The 26,102-nt window shown below is 39.1% G+C and overlaps 1 protein-coding gene across 1 annotated transcript in view; it reads right to left on the bottom strand.

The window, feature by feature from the left end:
• ANO4 (anoctamin 4) overlaps positions 1-26,102 on the bottom strand; it is a 245,140-nt gene that overhangs the window by 187,008 nt on the left and 32,030 nt on the right. The window contains exons 4-5 of the mRNA XM_032593799.1: positions 17,501-17,637; positions 14,387-14,545 (exon numbers count right to left, since the gene is read on the bottom strand). Coding sequence (XP_032449690.1) covers positions 14,387-14,545; positions 17,501-17,637 — 296 coding nt within the window. The remainder of the gene's footprint in view (positions 1-14,386; positions 14,546-17,500; positions 17,638-26,102) is intronic.

Raw genomic sequence — 26,102 nt, 5'->3', positions numbered from 1 at the left:
AAAGAGTAAGATTCAAGAGTTAAGAGTGTTTAAATCAGTTGGTGTTTTAAAGGTCATCAGGCTTGGCTAGGACAGAGGTCTGGGGGCAATGTCCTGCTCCTAGAGATAAGGCAGGAAAACTACTTGGGGGCAGACAGCATGGAAGCAGGGATCAAAGGAACTCCTGGGACACACAGTGGGGGGAATATTCACTCACCTCAGAGAGCATCTCTGGGGGGCAACGTTCATGGAGAACCTCTCCAGGAAGAGGGGAGTTGACTGGTGCCATTTCCCTCCCCCACCCCTCAGCAAAAATGTAGAGCCACTGGCAGGAAGCAGGGAAGCAGGACAGCACCAACACTGGCTGATTAACTTGCTTACACCAAACCCCATCCCCCCCTGCACTCTGGCGGGGACTACCCTTCTCAGTCAAGGTTGTCACAGTCCCAGCACAGCATACCCTCCCCCAGAAAACCAGCACAAACTCTGGCCCACACCATATCCCTAAAGCCTGGAGTTTTAAAGGTCAGCAGGCCTGGCTGGCATAGAGCCAGGAGGGCACTGTGCTGCTCCTGGAGAGAAGCCAGACAAATAACTTGGGGAATAGGGGGGCCAGACAGTGTGGAAACAGTGATCTGAGAAACATCTGGGGTACAAAGCCGGGAAATTATTTGCTATTCTAGGAGGCTTACCTGAGAAGCAGTTTTCAGGGAGACTCTTCTCTGGAAACAAAGGAGCTGTCTGGCACCACTTCCCTCCCCCATCCCTTAGCATAAACATGTAGCCACCTGAGGGAAGCAGCTCAGTCCAGACACTATTTGCCTAACATGCTTACATCAAGTCCCCCTCCCCCTGCCACCACCACCCCTCAGCTGCTGTGGAACTGCACTTCTCAGTCAAGCTTGTGTTATGGCAGGTGTCATGGTGGACCCTTCCCCCAGAAGACTGGCACAAACTCTTGCCCACACCTCATCTCCCAGTCAGAAAGTTCTGCAGGGCCTCAGTTTTGGTGAAGGTGGTGTCACGTCTCATTTCACAAGCAGACCAGAGCACAAATAGTTAAAACTCACCACACTGTGGCCAGGGACCAAACATTGCCCACAGCAGGCAAAGAGGGCCTCTATGGATGACTGGCCTGAAGGACAAAACAGCCAAAACACAATAGCGAGCACACACCAGAAACACTCCCTGAAGCGCCAAGCCCTGGGCACCACGTGACCTCTTTCATAAGGTCATTACTTTCAGGAGCAAGAGACATAACTGGTTTTTTGAACACAGAGAAGAAGGCAGAGACTTAGACAAAATGCTAAGATGGAGGAATTTATCCCAAATGAATGAACAAGGCCATAGCCAGAGATCTAAGTGAAACAGATATAAGTAACATGCCTGATGGAGAATTTTTTTTAATGTTTATTTATTTATTTTGAGAGAGAGAAAGAGAGAGAGAGAGAGAGAGAGAGAGAGAGAGAGAGAGAGAGAAGAGGGGCAGGGAGAGAGAGAATCTCAAGCAGGCTCTGCACTATCAGTGGAGAGCCTGATGGTGAGCTCATGACCTGAGCTGATATCCAGTCTGAGGCTTAACCAACTGAGCCAACCAGGCACCCCCTGATGGGAGAACTTAAAGTAACAATCCTAAAGATACTCACTGGGTTTGAGAAAAGAATAGAAGACATCAGTGAAACCCTTACAACAAAGATAAAAGAGCTAAAAAAGAATCAATCAGAGAGGAAAAGTGTAATAAACAAGATTAGAAACAGGCTTGATGCAATGGAAAGGAGCAGAGGAACGATTCAGTGACCTAGAAGATAAAATAATGGAAAATAATGAAGTTGCACAAAAGAGAAAAAGAACAATTCCACAACATGAGAACAGACTTAGGGAACTTAGTGACTCCATCAAATGTAGTAACATTCACATTACAGGAGTCCCAGAAAAAGAGAGAGTAAGAGGAGGGATACAGAAAATTTATTTCAAGAAATAATAGCAGAAAACTCTCCTAATCTGGAGAAGGAAACAGACATCCAGATCCAGAAAGCACAGAGAACTCCAACAAAATCAACAAAATCAGGCCAACACCAAGATATTTTGTAATTACATTTGCAAAATAGAGTGATAAGGAAAAAAAAATCTTAAAAGTAGTAAAACAAAAGAAGGAAATTTTCCTTACTTACAAGGGAAAATCCATAAGACTAGCTGGAGATTTCTCACCAAAAACTTGGCAAGTCAGAAAGGAATGGCACGATATATTCACAGTGCTAAATGGGAAGAATCTGCAGCCAAGAATACTCTATCCAGCAAGGCTATCATTCAAAATAGAAAGAGATAAAGCGTTTCCCAGACAAAAACTAAAGGAATTTGTGACCACTAAACCAGCCCTGTAAGAAATATTAAAGGGGACACTTTGAGTGCAAAGGAGAGACCAAAAGTGACAAAGACAAGAAAGGACCAGAAAAAAAATTTCCAGAAACAACAAAACAAATAACAAAATGGCAATAAATACATATCTGTCAATAATTATTTTTAATGTAAATGGACTAAATGCTTAATCAAAAGGCACAGGGTATCAGAATGGAAAAAACAAACAAACAAAAAAACACAAGACCCATCTATATCATCTATATGCTATCTACAAGAGACTCATTTTTTCTTTTCTTTCTTTTTTTTTTTTTGAGAGAGAGAGAGAGTGGGCGAGCATATGCCCTTGAGTCGGGGAGAGGCAGAGGGAGAGACAGAATCCCAACCAGGCTCCATACTCAGTGTGGAGCCCATCACAGGGCTCCATCTCATGACTGTGAGATCATGACCTGAGCCAAAATCAAGAGTTGGACGCTTAACTGACTGAATCACCAAGGAACCCCCAAGAGACTAATTTTCAAGCTAAAGCTTGAAAGGTGAGGGTGTGGAGAAACATTTATCACACAAAGAGAGGTTAAAAGAATATTGGAGTAGCAATGCTTGTTTCAGACAAACTATTTTTGTTCTTGTATTGTTTTTATCCCGCTTTAGTATCAGGGTAGTACTGGCTTCATGGAATGATTCTGAATGTGTTCCTTCTATTCCATTATTTATAAGATTCAATAAAGATTGTCATTTTGAAAAAATGTTTGGTAGAATTCACCAATGAAACCATGTGGTCTTGAATTTTTCTCTGCTGGGAGATTTTTGATTCCTAATTCAACTTTCATTCTTATTATTGGTCTAAGAAGATTTCCTATTTCTTGGATCAAGATTGATGATTCAATCATGGGTGTGTGTGTGTGTGTGTGTGTGTGTGTGTGTGTGTGTGTGTGTTTAGGAATTATTTGTTTTTTTCCCCTAAGTTATATGATTTGTTAGATATAATTGTTTAGACGAATCTGTTATCACACTATGTATTTCTCTAGTTATCTGTTGTGTTGTTTCTTCTCCCATTTATCATTTTTGTTTTTGAGACTTCTTTTTCTTAGTTGATATAGTTAAAACATTGCCAATTCTATTTTTTTTTTTTTTGAAAAACTGATAATTACTTTCAACGTTATGTTATTTATTCTGGTCTTTATTATTCATTTGATTTTTTTTGTTATTTCCTTCCTCTAATAAAATTTAGCTATGTTTCTTCTTTTTCTAATTCCTTGTAATGTTGTTTATTTGAATTTTTTTTTTGGAATTTTTATAACATTTTATTTGGGAGACAGTGATAGAAAGAAAGAAAGAGACTAGAGGGGCAGAGAGGATATGAGGAGGGGGCAGAAAAAGAGAGAGAGAGAGAGAGAGAGAGAGGGAGAGAGAGAGAGAGAGAGAGAGAGAGAGAGAGAGAGAGAGAGAGAATCTTAAGCAGGCTCTATGCTCAGTCCGGAGCCCGATTCAGGGCTCTATCCCATGACTGGGAGATCATGATCTTAGCTGAAATCAACAGTTTGATGCTCAACTGGCTGAGCCATCCAGGTGTCCCTGAACTTTTTTCTTACTACAAGCATTTATAACATAAATTTCACTCTAACATCTGCTTTTGCTGTATCTCTTAGGTTTTGCAATATTGTGTTCTCTTTTTCTTTGGTTTTGAGACATATTTTGATTTGCCATTTGATTTCTTACTTGGCCCATTGTGCAGTAGTGTGCTGTTTAATATTTACATATTAAATATTTAATATTTACATTGTAGATTTTCCAGCTTTATTTTACTGTTGATCTTTAGTTTTGTACAACTGTGAATGGAAAATATACTTTGTATGATTTCAGTCTTCTTAAATTTGTAATATATGTTAGTTCTCTTTTTATGTGATTTAATCAGGGGATTCTTCTCTGTGTACTTGAAGACAATGTGTATTCTATTTTTCTTGGATGGAATGTTTTATGTAGATCTTTAGAACCATGTATTCTGAAGTATGCTTCAAGTAAAAAATGTTGTTGAAAAAAATAACTTTAACTGAGGTTACTTGTTTAAAAGAAAGCATATCAGAGGGGAGGTGGGGGGAGAGATGAAATAGATGAAGGAGATTAAGAGTATACTTGTCTTGATGAGCACTGAGTAATGATGTATAGAACTGTTCAATCACTATTTTGTACACTTGAAACTAATAACATTGTTAACTATCCTAGAATTAAAATAAAAAACTTAACAAAAAAACAATGGTAACCCCTGAAAGACACTGTTATGGTATGAATGTTTTATGTCCCCCCCCAAAATATGTTGAAATCCGAGTGTGATGACATTAAGAGATGGGAGCATTTGGAAGGTGATTAGGTCACAAAGGTGGAGCCTTCATGAATGGCATTAGTGCCCTCATAATATAAAAGATCGCCCAGAAAGATAGTTCACCTCTTCCGCCATGTGAACACACAGTGAGAAGGCAATGACTATGAACCACAAAGTGGGGCCTCAGCAGGCACCAAATCTATTGGGTTGCTTGATCTTGGACTTCCCAGTCCCTAGAACTGTGAGAAATTTCTATTGTTGTAAATCATCCAGTCTGTGGTATCTTGTTTAGCAGCCTGAATGGACTAACACAGATCTTTAAGGAATCTCCAGGCCTTTGATGTTCACAGAAAACCTGTTTTCTTTGCTCTTTGCTTATGATTGTCCTTAATTTTCTTTTCTCTTCTCCTCACCCTGAGACCCTTGGTAATACTACTTGTGACATAAGAAAGTGGAGATTATTAAGTAAAGTCTAAGTCTCTCTTTTAAGGCCAGAAAGCACTAGAGGACAGGAATTTGGATAGTTCATTTTGTCCTGAAACTCATTTATTTTAGACACTCATCCCCATGGATTTTAACTGTGAAGGAAGGGAGGAGTCCCTGGTTCTCTTCTCCTCATATCTCAGTGCTCTGGATCCAGCATCTACAGCAACTAGCTGGATGTGGACACAGAAAAAACAGAGGTGAAAAATAGAAAGGGTACTATGGGCAGGAAGCCTGTGTAGGCAGAGAACATCTGAGTGAAATTAGAACTTTAAATGGAGAAATCATTGCAAAATTTTCCCTTGAATAGGGGTAAAGCAACACCGAGATGGGCAACAGAGTACAGGGTTTTTAAAACTAGATTAATTTATAATTTCATTCCCTGATTAATCCAAAACCAAATCCTTTGGAAGCAGACAAATACCTGAACCTTGACAATTCTAAACTTGTTACCTAATGTATTCTGAGTTTTTCCAAGGGCATTAAAGATAACCATTAATCTCATTAATGTATATATGCATTAGCAACATATGGTCAGCAGACGTTGCTATTCCTGATGGTTACATTTTAGGGGATTTGTAAACTATATGAAAATTTTTCTAAAGTTTGCCTTGAAAAAGTATTTTAAAAATGTGTTAATATACTTTATTTAGCTCGTGTAACTATAATGATGATAATATTTTAAATGCTTAATATATGACAAGTATAGAGATATGCACTTGATATGAATTATCTCATTTAACTATCATAAGAGCCAGGCAATATATCTCATTAGTCTCATTCTGTAGATGAGCCAACTTCCCCAAGAATACACAGCTTTAATGGTGGAAAAAAAAATGAGCACTCATAACATCGAGCCCCGGATTCTTAACCCACTCTATTAGCTACCTACAACTGTATAACAGATTACACCATGAATTTAGAGGCTTAAAACAACATGCATTAGTGATCCCAGAGTTTCTGTATGTAAGAAACCCAGGCACAGTTTAGCTGGCTTCTCTGCTGTGGGGTCTCACCTGGCTCCAGTACAGCTCTTGGTTAGGGCTACAGTGTCATCAGAGGCTCAACTGAGGAAGCTCCTCTGGTTGTTGGCAGAATTCATCTCCTTGTGGTTGTGGGGCTGAGGTCCTGGTTCTCCTGCTGGCTGTCAACCAGGGGTAACTCAGCTCCTAGAGGCCACCTCATTTTCCCTTGTACCTGGCCCCCTTCATAGACTATCTTGCAACATAGTAGCTCATTTCCTCAAAGCCAACAAATGAGTCTCTAGTGCCAGTTGGCCAAAATGGGGTCTCATACATCATAACATAATCACAGAAGTGGCTTCCTACTACATTTGCCATAGTCTATAGGTTAAAAGCAAGTCACAAGTCCTGCCTGTATTCAAGGGGAGGAAAATATACCAAGGTGTGAAAACCACAAGGCTCACTGACTTTAAGGTCTTTCCACCACAACCACTAGGCAAGTAACAGACTGGAAACATGTTTGTGTCACCTTCTTAATTTTTTTTTCAAATTTATATATCATCTACAATATTTTAATTTCCTATGTTTCCTTAAATTGGCTCATTCTTAAAATAATTACTCTATAAAGAACTTTTATAACATAGGCATATGGGGAAAATCATTATTACTTTCCATAAATAGAAGGTAAAACCAAAGCAAAATAAAAAGTAAGGTAATATAAAAAACAAAGATTTACACTGTAGCATGTGTTTACCAATATGGGCTCACTTAATCCTCACACAGTTCATGGTATCATCCTCCTTACTGAAAATATGGATGGGGCCCCTGGGTTGCTCAGTTGGTTAAGTGTTTGACTCGATTTCGGCTCAGATCCTGATCTCAGTCATGAGATCAAGCCCTGTGTCAGGCTCCACACTCGGTAAGGAGCCCGTTTAAGATTGTCTCTCTCCCTCTCCCTCTGACTCTTCCTGGATTGCTCGTGCTCTCTTTCTCATAAACAAACAAACAAATGGAAGCTGAGTTCCAGAAAAGTTTGGTAAAACATTCAAGACAACACAGCTTATAAGCAATTGCAACAAGATTCAAATCCATGGCTCCTGGCAGCCAAAATACACAAGAGCTACAGTCTAGACAGCACCCAACTGCATTATGAATCCCACCTTTCCTGGTTCCTTTTCCTTCTCATAACTCTGCCTGTCTTCTCAGCCTGTCTCCTAACTCTGCAACCCTGAGATCCATCTTCAAATACCAGAAATCAACACAATGTGAGAATGAAGAGCAAGGTTTTAATCCTAGCTTTATCTCTTATAATGGCCTTGTCATGGGGGCGGGTAGTTATTGCTTTGCCTCAGTTGTCCCATCTATAGTATGAGGATGATAACAGTAGGGGATTAATAAATGCAAGGGTTAAAATTTCAATACTATTTTTACCATAATCTCAAAGAAAAATGTCCAAGATACCTAACCTTGAGTGCTGTGTATGTGTTTATTGCAGCTAGGTTTTCAATCCTTCTAGAGGAAACTAAAAAAAATTTTGACAGAATGCATTATTTTGCAGTTTTTTGTTTGTTTTTAAAGATTACTATAATTAATCTCTTTGTGGGGGGCAATGTCCTTGAGTAGGAGTGACAGGATGGAGTCTTGTGCCCAAAGCAAAGGGTTGGACTTAGCTAGGAGCATGGTCAGTATGCCCTTAGCACCAGAGAGAAGGTTGCCTTTGTGGGCACAGATGCAAGCAAGTAAGTCCCTGTGATGGGAGGAACTTGTAGTCATTCTTTTCTTATTGCTTCAAGGACATTGCTCTGTAAAGTCTTCCTTCACTCTTTTACATCAATTTTGACTCTCAAGTAAGTGATTTCTATTAGCATGAAAACATGCAGTTATTTCTCCCATCTTAAATAGAAAGAACTCTTTCTTTTAAAAATTTTTTTCGGGGCGCCTGGGTGGCGCAGTCGGTTAAGCGTCCGACTTCAGCCAGGTCACGATCTCGCGGTCCGTGAGTTCGAGCCCCGCGTCAGGCTCTGGGCTGATGGCTCAGAGCCTGGAGCCTGTTTCCAATTCTGTGTCTCCCTCTCTCTCTGCCCCTCCCCCGTTCATGCTCTGTCTCTCTCTGTCCCAAAAATAAATAAACGTTAAAACATTTTTTTTTCATATTTATTTGTTTTTGCTAGAGAGAGAGAGAGAGAGAGCGAGCGAGCAGGGGAGGGACAGAGAGAGAAACAGAATCTGAAGCAGTCTCCAGGCTCTGAGCTGTCAGCACAGAGCCCAATGCAGGGCTCGAACCCACGAGCCAAGCTGTGAGATCATGACCTAGGCCAAAGTCAGATGCTTAACTGACTGAACAACCCAGGTGCCCCAGAAAGAATTCTTTCTTGACCCAACTTCTTACTGCAGTTACCACCCCATTTCTCTCTTTTGAAAGAACTGTTTATATCTGCTCTCTCCACTTTTCTCCTCCTACTCTTTCTGACCATATTTTGGGCATGCTTTCACTTCCACCTCTCCAAAGAAACATCCCCTGCCCAGTTTACAAAACCCCACCACATTGCTAAATTCAATGGTTAGCTTTGGTCCCGATCTTAGTCCCTATATAAGCAGCAATTGACTCAATCTCTCCCTCCTGAAACACTCTCCTCCAGGCACCACACCCTCTGGGTTCCCCTCTGGCTCCTTTCAGCTGACTCCTCTATCCTCCAAATTCACAGCATGGGTATGTCCCACAGCTCAATACTTGGATCTCTTTACCATTTTCAGTCATTCCTTTGGTAACCTCATAACAAAGTATATCTCTCAGCCAGAGCTCTCCTGTATTTGAGACTCTTCTGTCCTACTCAACATCTCCACCACTGGGACACATCAAGCTTAACCTGCCTAGGAGAGGACCCACTCCGCTCTTCATTCCTGTAAACAGCAACTCCTTAAATGAATAGCATGTAACAGATAAACAGCCTGTGACTCTTCTCTCTTACATCCCTCATCCAACCTGTCCGAACTTTCCATAAGGTCTCCTTTCTACTCTTCTCATCATCTCTGCTGTGTGCTTGACCAACCCACCATCCTCTCCTTCCAGGATCCTTGCAACAAATCTCCTTAACTCATCTCCCTGCTTCTTCCCTTGCCATGTCTCCCCCCTTCCATAGTCCAAAATCACCAGGCAATCCTAGTGACTCTAATAAAACAGAAACCAGATCTTGTCATGCCTCTGCTCAAAACTATCCAAGGATGTCCTTATCACTCAGAAAAGCTAAAGTTTCCCAGTGACTACAAAGGCATGATGTCATCTGGCTTCCACTGGCTCTCTGGTATAATTTTTCTTACTATTCTTCACCTTGCTCAGCAACTCCTGTCATCCTGGCCTCCTCACTGTTCCATGAACACACCAGGGAAACTTCTGCCTCAGGGCCTTTTAACTTACTGTTCTCTTTTCTTGGAATAGAGGCCTACCCTTGCCAACTTCTACAAAATTGCAACCCTCTTCTGAAATTTTCTGCTTTACTTTCTTCCCCATAGCATGTATTGACATTTTATATATATTTACTTATTTATTTTGTGCTTAAGTTCCAACAGAAAAGGGCTTTTTGTCGGTTTTATTTACTGCTGAGTTCCTAGTCCTGGAAGCAGTGCCTGGCACACAGGAAGTGTGCATATTTGCTGAATGAATTAACTATCGTCAAAATGTTACGATTTACCTAATCATAGTTATTTTGTAATGACTAATGAAAGAAGTTTTCCACCATGTTCTGTGTGACTCTAAAGACAAAGAGTGCTTCATTAATACAACTACTCCTCACACATTCCGAATAATTCAAAAGTCATCCATGATTTGATTACTTACATGAAGGAAAAGATAAACTTATTGATAATAATCATTTCAAAAATAGATACCAAAGGGCCAACAATGGACATTTAATTTGAAGTTAAATGTAAAGTGGAAAAAAATGTCTGAAATAGAAAATGTAAATAAGTAAATATGAGTTTACCTTTAAAAAGGGATTTCTTTTTTTTTTTTTCTTTTTTTTTTTTTTTCAACGTTTATTTATTTTTGGGACAAAGAGAGACAGAGCATGAACAGGGGAGGGGCAGAGAGAGAGGGAGACACAGAATCGGAAACAGGCTCCAGGCTCTGAGCCATCAGCCCAGAGCCTGACGCGGGGCTCGAACTCACAGACCGCGAGATCATGACCTGGCTGAAGTCGGACGCTTAACCGACTGCGCCACCCAGGCGCCCCAAAAAGGGATTTCTTTAAATAGCCACTAAGAAGCAGATCATTTGGGCTCAATGATACTTTATTTGGGAACTTTGCTGTGAATTGCTTTCTCTAGGCTAATTTGAAAGATGAGTTACAGAATATTAAAGACCCAGGGTGCCAAAAGCAAACACTTAGCTGCTGACTAATCAGGCAGGGGCAAAGTTTTTAGGAAAGATTAAATTTGACTGTGTCTTCACTTTTATAATGAATTAAAGATTCTCCTAGTTGTTTCTTGAAATTCAATGTTAAAAGAGATAACGATTATCTTACTGTCAAAATGTTCTACTACAGAGCCTGTCTTCACCCATTTGAAAGCAAAAACCTTGAAGTCTGTGAAACACGTTTTCTATAATTGTTGGACATCATGACACACAGCTAATGAAGAAAACATTAACCATAAAATGTATTTAGTATTAATCATTTCAGACATATATGGATTCATAGTAGGCTTTCTGGGTTTTCCTTTTTTCTTTTGTACCTTGAACTAAGTTCTTTGTATTCTTCATAAAAGAGTAAAGTAACTTCTGGAAGATGCAATAGCTATTAATATTATTGTCTCTCTGTAGCTGTTTGCAAAATGATTTAAATAAGGGTGCTTTTGATAATTTCTAAATCTAATAACACAAGGTAGATATAGGTCTATTTTTCAACCAAGGGACATTTTAATTATTTGTGACGGGGAAAAATTAATTTATCTATAATTTCCTACTGACTCCCAAGCAGAGGAGAACCTGTAAAGGCCCTCTTGCTGAGTCTGCTGAGGCCATGAGAACACAAAGCAGGGTTAAGAGGCTGAGTTAAAGCCCATTGTGCCACATATGCAAAGGGTGTGGGCCTTTTGAATTGTTTCAAAAGGAAAGAGTAGAGACAGGCAATGGGAAAGGCTGCTTAGAAAAAAGGGTCCACCTCTTGCACTGTTGGTGGGAATGCAAACTTGTGCAGCCAGATTGGAAAATGGTATCTGGAAAACGGTATGAAGGTTCTTCAAAAAGTTAAAAATAGAATTACCCTATAATCCAGCAGTCGCACTACTAGGTATTCACCCAAAGGATATAAGAATACAGATTCAAAGAGGTACACGTACCCCAATGTTTATAGTAGCGTGATCAAAAATAGCAAAACTGTGGAAAGAGCCCAAATGTCCATTGGCTGATGATTAAAAAAAAATGTAGTATATACATACACTATGGAATATTATTTAGCCATCAAAAGGAATGGAATCTTGCCATTTGCAACAACGTGAATGGAGCTAGAGTGTATTATGCTAAGTGAAATAAGTCAGTCAGAAACACAAATACCATATGATTTCACTCATATGTAAAATTTAAGAAACAAAATGGATGAACATATGGGAAGGGGGAAAAAAAGTGAGGGAAACAAACCATAAGAAGCTTTTTACAATAGAAAACAAATTATGGGTTGATGGAGGGATGTGGGTAGGGAATGGGCTAAATGGGTGATGGGCATTAAGGAAGGCACTTGTTGGGATGAGCACTGGATGTTATGTGTAAGTGATGAATCACTAAATTCTACCCCTGAAAACACTATTACACTATATGTTAACTAATTAGAATTTAAATAAAAATTTGAAGGGAAAAAACCCCCAAAACATAACAAGGTTCCAGAAAAAGGAAAACCTGGATGTTGGTAGTGGATAGAGGATTGTGGGGGAAAAGAATAGGAAAGCTGCCACCCAGAGAGGAAGTTCTGGAGGGAAAAGGAGAAAGAGATATTTACATAAGTCTTTATAAAGTTTTCAATATGGTAAGATCACCTTTTTTTCTACTGCTATTTCTTCTAGTATCCATTAAATAAATACCTAGCTATTAAAATTTTGAAAAATTATAACCAAAAAAATTACCTTGTATACAATCATATAGCAATCATACGGCACACCACATCAGCATAACTGGGTAACAAAAGTCAGAACAATTCTCTGCTGCATGCTTTAATTCTAATAGATAAATACTATAGCATACATGATATTTAAGGAGACACATATGAATTTTGCCATCTCCATAGTATTGGGTATTATTGGAAAGTATTGGGCTTTTTGAGTTTAACCACTAAGTCATAAAATGGCATTAAATAGGGAGGGGGACAAAACAGAAGAGACTCATAAATATGGAGAACAAACTGAGGGTTGCTGGAGGGGTTGTGGGACGGGGGATGGGCTAAATGGATAAGGGGCATTAAGGAATCTATTCCTGAAATCATTGTTTCACTATATGGTAACTAATTTGGATGTAAATTTTTAAAAATAAAAAATAAAATAAAAAAAAAGACCTAGGCAGAAAAAACCCCAGGAATGGAGAACATAGCTATGAAGCTTAAAATAGAAATCACTCAGTAATTGAACAAAGCCACCTAGTTTTGATGGGAATTAAGACTTTGACAGAGTCAGAATAGACAAGAAGGACTTTCATTATTTAGGATCATGTGGAACTTCACATTTCTTTATATACAAATTCTGAATATGGAAACAAATTCTGAATAAGGAATAAGAATAAGAGGTGAATGATTTTTAAGGATAAAAATACAGTTGTCTCAATAAGAACTTAAAGAACAAGATTTATCAAAGATATGTTCTATGGGTATAGCAAAGATTTCCTGAAACCCCACCAAAGTGGAAAAAAAACACAACATATTTAATTCCGTGTGTTGTTCTGAGGAAACCTCCAACTGAGACAGCCTTCTGAGCAACCCGGATTTACTTACCTGAGAATGAGAACCTGTTAACTTGAGGCCACAATTTCCATCTTGCCATTTTTCTAATTCTCTTTTTGGAGATGCTCGAGAAAAATACTACTTCTGTTTTATAAATGCTCACAAGTTCAGGTCATTCTAACAGATCTGGAAAAATCCCATTTATTCATGTCCCAAGATCAGGATGCAACCCATACATACCATATAGAGAAAAATCTGGATGTCTGATTTCAAAGATCTAACCCCTCAGCCTTGAGGAGAAGAATCAGAAGCAAACATTTTTAACTGCCAATATGTTCTTCTTATTGACTTTGAAAAGCTCCAGAAGCTTTGCACAATGTTTAAGGAAAATCTAAGAAGAGTTACATAATCCAGCTAACAGGGCCAAGTTTTCTAAGTGTGCATGGTATTTTGGGGTACACAATAATCTCATTGTGGTTTATTGTCAGAGGCGTGGCTAGGCCTCTTGTATTTTACTAATTTGTTCCTTAATACTCCCTATGCAGAGAAGGAAGGAAAGAACAAAACACTGGTAAGGTAACCCTTGAGTTATAGAACGTGTTAAAAACCTTGAGTTATAGAACGTGAGTGTCTCTTAAAACTGGAATCATTTTCTAAGCTCCAGCTGTTTTTGGCCAAATCAGTCAACAGTCTCTCCTGGTAGGTGAGGATACCCTAAATCATTATGTTTCCTGAAATGTAAAAAGAGGCTCCAGAGTGGAATGATTGCATTTTATCCAAAGTTTTCTTACATCCATGCCATAGAACCTTCCATTCACATAGAGAAACAGTGGATGAAGGAAGTCAGGGAAATCAAAAAACTTTGAAACAATTCATTTAATTGGAATAGAGTATTTTGATTTTCTTGGAACCTTTTGGCATTAAAATGCTCTCTAAGGCAGGGGCGCCTGGGTGGTGCAGTCGGTTAAGCGTCCAACTTCAGCCAGGTCATGATCTCGCGGTCCGTGAGTTCGAGCCCCGCGTCAGGCTCTGGGCTGATGGCTCAGAGCCTGGAGCCTGTTTCCGATTCTGTGTCTCCCTCTCTCTCTGCCCCTCCCCCGTTCGTGCTCTGTCTCTCTCTGTCCCAAAAATAAATAAACGTTGAGAAAAAAAATTTTTTTTAAAAATAAAAAAAAATGCTCTCTAAGGCAAACTGTGCTTCAAAAAACTAATTATTGGAACATTCCCCAAACACTGCAGACTGGCAAGTCTGACCAAATGAAATGTTCAGTTAACATAATGAACAAAAACATCATGGCTTATTTTTTAATTGCCTCTCGATATGAATAGATGCATATTTGTGTTTCTTCTCACCCAAGCAAACTATTTACCTCTTTCTCCATTTGTAATCCTTCTGCTCTAATATTTCTTTCAAATACTTCTCTCTTTTCAGTCTGTGGGTTGGATTTTCTGTACACAAGAATGTAGTCAATTCGACACTTTCCATCTCTGAAGTAAAGTCCATTTGATTTGTTTTTTTCCGGCACTGTCTGCACACAACGAGAAAGGAACCAGTTTAAGACACTCATAAAAATGAGTCTGCGGTGAGGAATGTTAAAGAACAATGAAAAGTAAATGAATTTTTCACTGTTTTATCAAAACATTTTTATTAATGAAAAATGTAAACAGTAGAATGTGGAGCAACCGAGAATGATCACATTCTAAAGGTGAGAGTGGAAATTGATATACTTATTCTGAAAAACACACTGGCATTAAAAGTGAACATTTGATGGGGCACATGGGTGGCTCAGGTCATGATCTCACAGTTCGTGAGTTTGAGCCCCAGGCCGGGCTTTGTGCTGACAGTTCAGAGCCTGCAGCCTGCTTCAGATTATGTGTCTTCCTCTCTCTGTCCCTCCTCCACTCGTACTCTGTCTCTCTCTCAAAAATAAACAAAAACATTTTTTAAAAAGTGAACATATGCATAACATACAACCCATAATAAGAGATATCCTTATTAAAGCAACTGGGAGACATGTATATGACTACAGAAGCACTGTTCATAAGAGTAGAAAATAAAAAACGTGAATCAATTCAAATGTCCATGGACTGGAAAATAGGTAAATAAATTGCAGAATAGTCATACAGTAGAATATTATACAGCAGTAAAAATGAATGAACTATAGTTCCATAAAATATGGAATCTTAAAATTGTATTGACAGAAAAAAAACCAAGTCACATAAGACTTCATGCTACATGATTTTTAATAAAACAAAAATAAAATGAATCTACAAAGAAGCTGTTAAGGCTATAAATGTGCATGATAAAGCTATTTTTAGAATAAGAGTATGAAAAAACCAAGAATTTAGGAATATGGGACTTTTGATAAGGTAGAGGGATGAGATTAAAAGCAGCTTTGATGGTTTTAGTATTATTCTAGTTCAATGTTTCTCAAAATTTTTGCCCACTATAAGAAAAACATTTTGCTTTGTGATATCTGTATACATACATAAACATAGAAAGGATCTGAGACAAAAGTTTCACAAGACAATACTTACCCTTTTTACTTACATACATGCTAATATTAATTTTCCATTCCCTTAAAAATAATTGAAGTTAGTAACCTAGTTGTAGATTTGAAATTTGAAAAATGACCATTCTAGTTCATAGGTTGGATGGTAGATTAAGGTGTTCATTTTGCTATTATGCTTCAAGACTTACAAGTAAGCTACAAATATTATTTTGTAGTGAGTACACATATAAAAATTAAAGAACAAAACAATAGGTATAATTTTCATCAGGCTTCATGGGCTTGTTGTAATCATGTACAATGCTGAAAGAGACCATCAATTACAGGGTGGTTAGGCTAGAGACAAATTTCTCAGGCTGATAGATTTCAAAAACATGTCTGTGAACCTACCAAGTGGAAATGGGGGAAGAGGAGTTGGCTACCTTTTCTGTAGGTCACAGTTTACATCAGTTTTCAAATAGTGGTATATGGGAGGCAAACATGCCAGACTTCCAAGGTCATTGCACCAGACTTCCAAAGTCACTGCTAGAACCTACATTCTTGTACAAATGCCATGCATACACCCTCATACAAAAGGGAAAATATCAGCCAGGAGGGATAGAAATGTCACATCACTTTGTCTTGGTGCAGATATTTTCAATTCATGACCAATCCTTACTATTTTTTTTTTTTTTTGGCTTTGCTTTAAGAAGTACTCAGAAGTCCACCCAAATAAGCACTTTCTTAACAATTATTTGCCAAGTAAGAGAGAACTACTTTGTAGATTTAGCATGTCAGCATCTGCCCGCAAAAACAAGGTTTCAGCATGGCATCTGGAGCAAGGTTATTAGCAAAGCCTTAACCCTCCTGGGACTGTTTCCTTGTCTGTAAGTTAAGGAGAGGAGACTAGGTATTTTGAGATCCCTCCTTTATGCCACATCATGGCATTCAAAGTAACTGTGTGAATAGATGACAACAGAAAGAAGTTTTTTAGAGAAAAACAATACAGGGGCACCTGGGTGGCTCAGTCGCTTAAGTGTCCAACTTCAGCTCAGGTCATGATCTCACTGCTCATGAGTTGGAGCCTCGTGTCGGGCTCTGTGCTGACAGCTCAGAGCCTAGAACCTACTTCGGATTCTGGGTCTCCTTCTCTCTCTTCCCTCCCCTGCTCATACTCTCTCTTTCTCAAAAGTAAATAAAAGTTAAAAAAATTTTTTTTAAATACATGGATGGTAGCATATGGTGTTTGTAGGAAGAGGTCCAAGGAAGCTTGGTAGAAATAAACAGTTTTCCCTGTTCAAAGGTGTCATCCTGTCAAAAGTTAACTGGCTCTGGAATAATAAAAACAGGAGGAATATGCAGTAAATAAATGATTCTGATTCTGTGTTCCTATTACCTATGCGTATACAAAGCTAATGCATATACAAAGAAGATACTAAACTCCACCGAGGTGCAATCTGAACAAGAGTGAATGTCCCTAACAAAAGCCTTTTCTTCCAAAATGACATATGAACAGATGGATCTATTAACAACTGCAATGAGTTTCCAGATTACATAGGCAAGTGGCAACTCAAGGAGGCTTTGGACAACACAATCTACTGAGAGCTGGTCTATTCTGTGTCACTGTTCTATGCACTGGAGGATGTATACAAGGAAGTCCTTTCTTGTAAGGCTTTCTATCTACTAGGGACACTCAGAATGAAGATTATCACAAAATGACAGGTAGTTTCAAGAATCTCCCTTTATATAAATGAAATGTCTCTGGGTATAAGAAGGAAAATACATGACTCACTGAAAAATGTTTTAAGCATAGGTAGATTCAGGATTCCTGAAATGTGCTAGACTTGTGGGGGAAATAAAAGAATATAAGACCTGCCCCTTGTTTTCTGGAAACCTACAGTTTAATGAGACGATGACTTTAGACAATCCATTGGAGGCATATTCCCAGTTCCCACCTGGATGAAAACCAGTATTTTTAAAAAATTACACACTTACCTCTCCCCCTGCTTCCAATCTGCTAGCATCATCTGAAGTACTGGTCAGGTTTCCAGGGTGAAGCAGAGAATCATCATCTTTGCAAGGACTGTTGACAGCTTCTAGTTCATCAAAAAGAATATTGACATCCTTGGCCACTAAAACCAAAATGAAAACGTTACAAGTGGGGTTAAGAATTTTGGATCTTAAAATAAATACCGAAATAGAATATGTCTCCCTTTGGCTTCATATTTTTTTCATTGTTTCAAGAACACCTTGAATGACAGGTGTTTTATTTCCTAAGAGAAAAGGAGGTCAGATGTAAAACATGTTTTATCCAACAGTGTCTTGATTAGGCAAGATTAAGGACAATGTGAAGCAAAGTAAAGTACTTCCATAATATAAATATAACTTACCTTCCATGATAAGAGAAGGCATGTTTGTTTAGTTTTCCTTCATATAGTTGTTTAGCATAAAGTACTTTCACTTAAGACTTCTAAGAACTCATTCTCTGTGTTGGAGATAACCTTTTAAAATTTTATTTTATTTTTCATCAAAGTGTCATACAACTTGCTAAGTGAACCCATACGTGTGCCAATTGCAAGATGCAGTAAGATCTGTAATTTTATTCCTTCGTTACTTCCTAAGGTCTAATAAAGAAAACCTAATACAGCAAGAAAACATACAGATAGGTTTTCTGCCTTTCTTATTTCTCTAATCATGAACTGAAATCATGATGTTACCCATTCAGGGGCTTTCCCAAAAGATTGCTGATGCCAATACATGAAGCACTATATAGCAGAGTTCCAAATAAAGAATATCACATTCAAATGCATGGTGCCTTGTAGCATACCAGAAATGACAGTTCAGCACTAGTGGCTGAAGAAATACGGTGCCAGGTCCAGGACCCTTCCTTAGCAACTCAAATGAGAGACCAATATTGAAGCTCACTTTTTCCTTTGATGCTTTAGAAATTGCCAAGGGTTTTTAACCTGCCACAAGCTGTTGCGCAGAATAATTTGTAGGTGATATGGTACTATTTACATAGCACATACAAGAGTATTCATCCTTTCATTCAAAATATTTTTAGGGATGTGCACACTGTGTTGTGCACAGAGTTGTGTGATAGCCATACCTTGATGAATAAAGGTGAGTAAACAAAACAAATAGTCAAAGAAATGTAAACTGCACTGAATGCTATAAAGAACAGAACATAGTTTGGATATAGAGAGAACAGATATCATCTACCTAGAGAGTGTGACCAGGTTCTATAGCTATATCCAAATTTGTGACTTTAGGCAATTCATTTAACTACTCAGTTTTTTTTCCTGTAAAATAAAATGGGTATGGCAATAAAATTAACATTTATTGTTTACTGTGATAGGTTGAATCATGGTCCCCAAAGGTAATCTGATACCTGAAACATATGAATATCTTACCTTCTATGGCAAAAGGGATGCTGTAGATGTGTTTAATTCAAGGATCTTAATGTGGGAGATTATTTTGGATTATATGGGAGGGCCCAAACTAATTACAAGGCAGGCACGAGGGTCAGAATCAGAGAGATGGATTGGAAGATGCTATGATGCTGGCTTTGAAAATGGGGGTAGAGCCAGGAGTCAAGGAATGCAGGTGCCCCAGAAAGTAAAGAAAGGCAAGAAAGCAGATTCTCTCCTAGAGCCTGAAGAAGGAACACAGTTTTGCTGACACCTTTATGTCTTCTGACCTCCAGAACTGTAAGATAATTCTGTGTTGTTTTAAGTCACTACATTTGTGGTAATTTGTGACAGCAACAAAAGTAAACCAATACACTTACTATAGGTTTTTAGACTCTGCAGCTCCAAAGAAAAAAACCTCATGGTCTTGTTATACAACCAGGATTTAAGAACACCTATGTTGTGCCATGAACTCAAGGAAAGGAACAGTTCTGAAGGGACATGGTATGTCTAGTGTTGTGGAAGACATCAAGGGGAAAGGCAACTTCCCTGACAACCCTACATAAAGAGACTCCTTCTCGTCCAATTATTCTTCACCTCCTCTCACTGCTCATTTCTTCACAGCACTTATCACAATGTAATTATATTGCTTATTCATTTGTTTACCTGTATACTGAATATTTACCCTATGAGAATATAAGTTACATAAGAATAGGGAACTTGTCTGCCTCGACTGGTGTACAGAGGTCCTGGCACAACCCTCAACATGTATGTTTAATGATACAATGATGACCTCAAGGGGGACATAGTCTAAGGACGTCTGGGAGCCCCCTTTTCTCAACATCCTATGGTTCTAGGACCTTGCACGTTCATTTTTCCTAACACAATTCTTATTCAGAAGCCAGGAACTCCATAGTTTCAAGTAGAGACTGATGAAATTTTCAAGTACATAGTGATTACATTTCAAGTAGATATTGATTATATTTGAACAACAGGATAAAATTATTTTAACAAAGTATAAGATTTACTTACTATTGTTTAAAAAATACTTTTTAATGTTTATTTATTTTGAGAGAGAGAGATAAAGAGTGTGATGGGAGAGGGGCAGAGAGAGAGGGAGACACAGAATCCAAAGACTCCCAGGCTCTGAGCTGTCAGCACAGAGCCTGATGTGGGGCCTGAACCCACAACCACAAGATCATGACCTGAGCTGAAGTTGCACACTTAACCGAATGAGCCACCCTGGTGCCTCCTGCTTACTATTCTAGGCTCTACCACTCATCTGCATGAACTTGTGCTCTCATTTCCTCACTGATGAGGCAGGTATAGAAAACTTCTTTTTCAGGATGGCTGAGAGGATTCAAGGAGATAATATACATGTTAGTCAGGGTGGCTGACGCATGGCGGATCTGCAAGAAATGTTGGTTTATCGATTTTGGACACTGGGGCCTTAAGTTACCACTTAAACCTTATCAACACAAGATGTCAAAAGAAACATTTGCAAGTTGAACTGGTTGTTACGAGGGGTAGATTGGGGTGAGGTGTGAAATAAAGGGGGAAGCTAAAGAGGACACTAAGATTCATGTCTAGGTGACTTACTGACTCACCATGGGGACAAACTCTTGAATATCCATTCATCCATCCATGAGAATTGCCCCTCTGCTTTTGCCAAAGATAAAAAATTACCAGATCATCTTCTGTCGGTACCACCTTCTGGTGTTGGCACAATCAGTTCAATAAAGCCCTCTATCTTTTGGGGTTCCCAAATGGAACCATGCTGTCACCCAGGAGATGTCTGGAGACATTTTTCATCGTCCTGGCTAAGGAGAGAGGGTGGTGCTAGCATCTAGCGGGGTAGAGGCCAGGGAGGCTGCTAAACATCCTACAATGTGCAGAAGAGCCCCATAAAAAGTTGTCTAGCCCAAAATGTCAACAGTGTTGAGGTTGAAAAATTTTGCTTTAAAGCACCCACTATTTGATTGTAGAGGGACCAGATAACTTGGGAAAGGGAAGAGAAGTCCTTTGTTTTTCATATTGCTGCCCAACAGTATTACTATCTGGAAGTTGTTATGGAGCTGATGTTACCTGAATGCTCAAGAGAAATAAGTATGCTGTACTATCTGATTTTTAGAGAATTAAGTTATATTAAGGCACCACTATCACATGCCAGTCTCTCAAGAGCCTTAGCAGAGATTAAAAATGCTGATCCATCAAAAAATGCTAAGCTGAACACACGGTCAATAAGAAGACTGTAGAACATGTAGACAACTACACAGACAGAAGAAGCATGTGCCCTTCATCAATATCTCACCATTGTTACTGATAGAGCAGCTTTACATGCTAAGATTTAGAAACAAAGTACAATATCCTTTGAAGCAAATTTATATCATTTCTTTAAGGAAAAAATCCCCAACTTCCAAAGTTAATCAATTTTAAAAATCTATCTATTCAACAAGTACTTAGTGGATGCCTATCTTGCCTGGACACTGTGCTGGGCTAGGAACTGGGGTTCAAGCACTGGATGTACCAGCCATGGCCCCTGTCCTCACAGAGCTCACCATCTGGCCAAGGTGGCAGCTTTATCCATGGCATGGATATCACAATGATACTGTACATCCAAACAAGGTTACTTTTTTTTTTTTAATTTTTTTTTTCAACGTTTTTTATTTATTTTTGGGACAGAGAGAGACAGAGCATGAACGGGGGAGGGGCAGAGAGAGAGGGAGACACAGAATCGGAAACAGGCTCCAGGCTCTGAGCCATCAGCCCAGAGCCCGACGCGGGGCTCGAACTCACGGACCGCGAGATCGTGACCTGGCTGAAGTCGGACGCTTAACCGACTGCGCCACCCAGGCGCCCCCAAACAAGGTTACTTTTAAAGGATCCCCTCACTTTCCTTATACTTTTTTTTTCCTCAAAATAAGTTTGATAATTATCTACTTATTAGAATTCTGCTATTAGACCCATTAAATAAAAAAGAGCCAAATGTTTTGAGAAGTCAATTAAGAATAATAAGATGAGAATGCAAAAAATTCTATTCAACCCAGGTAACAGACCTACACTGCATAAACTCAGGAAGGGCTGTGTGAACAGAACTGGAAAGCTGAGTCAGTATAGGTAGATACCATGCATTTGAAAAGCACGAGAGACCCAAATGACCTCTGCAAAAAGCAGGCATTCAGCCTAAAAAAAACCACGTACAGCAAAGAGTCACATACATCAGCTACACAAAAGTCAAGAACCTTAAATTGCCTGGGAGATCAAAAATCAGAATCTTGAGTAAGTCATCAAACAGCATAGGAAAGAGATTTCTGTAGGCTGACTTGCTATGCTATTCCAGAATAGAGGCAGAGCAGAGAAGTCAGAGGGCTAGGAGGCAGGTAGATCCTGACATTCTTTATATGATGGAAAGGCAAATTTACCTGTATAGTACTGAATCTACTCATTAAATATTTGTAATTATTTAAATATTTTTTCAATGAAAATCGTTTAGGTTATGAGCCATTATTCATTCTCTAGGGAAAAGAGACCACAAATATATTTCAAGGGCTCGAATAAAGAAGCAAACAAGTTAATTATCTTCTACCATTTGCTCACCAAAGCAACATTCAGTTAGGTGCTAGAGGTACAAACATGAACAAGAGATGAGTGGAATAAATCAAATCAGTGTTATAAAAGCAAGGGAGGGGCGCCTGGGTGGCTCAGTCGGTTAAGCGTCCGACTTCGGCTCAGGTCACGATCTCACGGTCCGGGAGTTCGAGCCCCGCGTCGGGCTCTGGGCTGACGGCTCAGAGCCTGGAGCCTGCTTCTGATTCTGTGTCTCCCTCTCTCTGACCCTCCCCCGTTCATGCTCTGTCTCTCTCTGTCTCAAAAATAAATAAACGTTAAAAAAAAATTTTTTTTTTTAAATAAAAGCAAGGGAAATCAAACAGTGTGTCTTTTAGAGAGTAAGAAATAAATACCAAAAAATCAAATAGCTCCACTCACCGCTGTTTTAACTCTATTCCTCAAATGCAGCAGGAAAACCCCACACTGCTATGAAAGTACAGTAGTACTTTAATCTCAGTATTTTCTGATGCAGAGAAAATAAAGTGAAATTATAGGTCACTGAAGACAACATGAGAGGACTGTGCAGTGTAATCTAGGTATCTATATTTGTCCTCCAGAGCACCAGCTCATGTTACTCTTTTTGTCCCAAGTTCCAATGATTACATCTGATATTCAGAATTCTGAAGATACTGTGTATTGGCCTCAAATCCTCATCAGAAAACACGAAAAAAAGGACACCTTTGGGAATTATTTAGAATGCGAAAAAAATTGTTTAAATCTTAATTTGAGGGGCGCCTGGGTGGCTCAGTTAGTTAAGCATCGAATTCGGATCAGGTCATGATCTCACAGTTTCCGAGTTCCAGCCCCACATCAGGCTCTGTGCTGACAGCTCAGAGCCTGGAGCCTGCTTCAGATTCTGTGTCTCCCTCTCTCTGCCCCTCCCCTGCCCGCATCTGTGTCTTTATCTCTCAAAAATTAATAAACATTTAAAAAAATCTTAATTTGAACCTAGCTGACTGTTTTATAAGAAGTTCACCTTCACATCTAGCCCCAGGGTCTCTTCCAGGGAAAAGCCCATGGCATCTCCACAACTGATGTAAGGACTAGCAAATAGGAGGCGCTCAATGCCCATTTCAGATAAGTAAAAACTAGTTGTAAGGTTCTATCAATTTTTTTTTCTTATTCCAGTTCTCTTAGTGTGATTGCTTGGAAGTATCTGTTTCTCTCTCAGACCCAGAAATTAAATATGAAGGAAGTGGGAAGGGAGACATACGCAAGGGCATTACAATGTATTGAGTGCCGACTGTGTATTAAGGATTTTCAGGTCTGTTTTCCCTTTTCATCCTCAAAATACTTTAAGAGAGGGACATTCTGAGAAAGAAGCCAGGCTCAGAGACACAAAGTATGGCCACACAGTAAGTGACAGAGATGAAATCTAACCCAGTTCTGACACCCAAATCCACGATGTTTCTAGCTGGCTTCCTGTTTCTGTGGAAAGAATCCTACTGTTCTTAAATCATGTTTGACTTTCAAGTACACAGGAGGTCCTTTAACCACCAACCAACTATCTTGCCCTAGTTCTAATATTTATCTGAAGAGAGCTAGACTTTACATCTGTCACCTGACAGGTCTGACACTTTTTAAAATTTAACAAATAGATCAAATTAAATGTTTTTAAAAATTCAGAGAAACACAAGAGACTCAGTAAAACTTTGAGTACCTGAAGGTGGGATTTTAAAAACTAAACACTACTTAACATTTGTATGATACCAACAAACCTAGGACTCTCTGTTCATTACACTTCAAATGAAATCTTATGGTGTTTCTGAGGCAGAGACGGCTTGGTGCACAATGAGGAGGGAAAAAAAGGCAAATTTGGAAAACTCAAAATAAATACAGCAATTGGAAAGGACATGAATCTTCCCTTAGCTGGCTTTACTTCTTGCCAAAGGTCAGCGGTTTTCAAAGTGTGTTCCCTAGAACCCCAGGACCCTTTTGGGGAGTTTCATGGAAGGGACAATGAGGAAACTGAGTGGGCAAAGCCCTACACCCTCTACCCCCAGCTACTCCCAACAACTCAGTTACCTGTTTTATACATTGAGATTATACGTGAAAATACATGTGAGGAAGAAACAACAGCTTCTACTGCTTTAAAAAGTTTATAAATCTCTACTAGTGTGTTATAGCAACAATTAAATGGCTGTGTTAACATCTCCCCAAAGAAAACCTGGGGTAAGAAAGCTGGGGTTCCAACTGTTACAGATCTGAGAGTAGGTACTTTTTTCTGCCATGGAAAGTTTACTTGAAATACTTTAAGATTAAAAATAGGTCTCTGAAAAAAGAAGTCATAAAAATTTTTAAAAATGTGTAGTCATTAAAAAAATGTCATTTGCATTTTCTGGCTCAGTAATGATGCGGTTTATATAAAACGCGGCATAGACAATAGCATGGGATACCCACAGGGCACTCTGCAATGGGGCCAAGATCATTAACTTGTTCCTGGGACAGCATGTTTCTTATGAAGAGCTTCTCTTGCCACTACTTCATTCGAAAGAAACGGACAGACACCGTGGTTACTTCTACAACAAGGCAGATAATAACAGCACCTCTTAAAATCTGAGAGTGATACTTAGAGAAGAACTGAGTACCTAATTCTAGCTTTGCTCAATAGCCTTGGTTACCTTTTAGCAACTTTAAAGGAGGTCAATGATGTTCTACATTAAAGATCCTGAGTCTCCTGACCATAATTTCCCTTTCTTTGGAAAGAGCATGAGCTTTGGATTCAGACAAGCCTGGATTCAAATGCTAGACTTCACACCTACTAGCCATTAGATTATTTAACTTATTTAAGCTTTAATATATTTCTCTTTTCAGTGAAGATAATACAAATTACCATACAGGATTATTGAGAGGAATGAGGACAAGGTAGCAGCCAACACTTGCCATGTGCCAGGCACTACATTAAGGGCTTTATGCAGATTTACTATAACTATTCCCCTTTATCAGATGTGGAAATTAAGGCAAAAAGAATTTAAGACTGAATACAGTAATATAGGTAAAAAGCCAAGCGAGAGTTGCCAGGCAAGATTACATGTGCAATATATGTCAGCACCTCCCTCTTCCCCATCTTCCCCTTTGAAACAGCATGACCATACAGATTAAAAATAAAATTGGAAATCAGGGCTCAAAAAATTGGATTCAAAATGACTCACTGGATGTCACTGAAAAATGACTCAGTCTCTGCAGGCACAGAAGCACAGAGGACCACCAGTGCAGGAACAGCACTGTGATTATGTGGGCACACGTGCAAGCACAGAGGGTCAGACTATAGGATAACAATGAGCCTTCCAACCTCCAAGTTCTCATTTCAAACATTTTGCTTTTTGCTCTCTTTCCCTCACAAGAATCTAATGGACTATGACACAATAATGTGCCATGGTGTGAATGCCACTCTAGAGTCCCCACAGTCTGTTATCTGTATATGCTGGGAATCAAGAAAACAAGAACCGAGGACAAAGCAGGAGAAGTGGGCAACAAAAAAGTGGGGGGAAGGAATGATCTCTAGAAAAGGATGGGCATTGATGATAATTTAAAACAAGAATTAAAAGGTTCAGTATAACCTTTGAATGGTATATTTT

The sequence above is a fragment of the Lynx canadensis genome, chromosome B4, assembly GCF_007474595.2.
Source record: "Lynx canadensis isolate LIC74 chromosome B4, mLynCan4.pri.v2, whole genome shotgun sequence".
Lineage (NCBI taxonomy): Eukaryota > Metazoa > Chordata > Mammalia > Carnivora > Felidae > Lynx > Lynx canadensis.
This window is presented reverse-complemented; position numbering and strand designations above follow the sequence as displayed.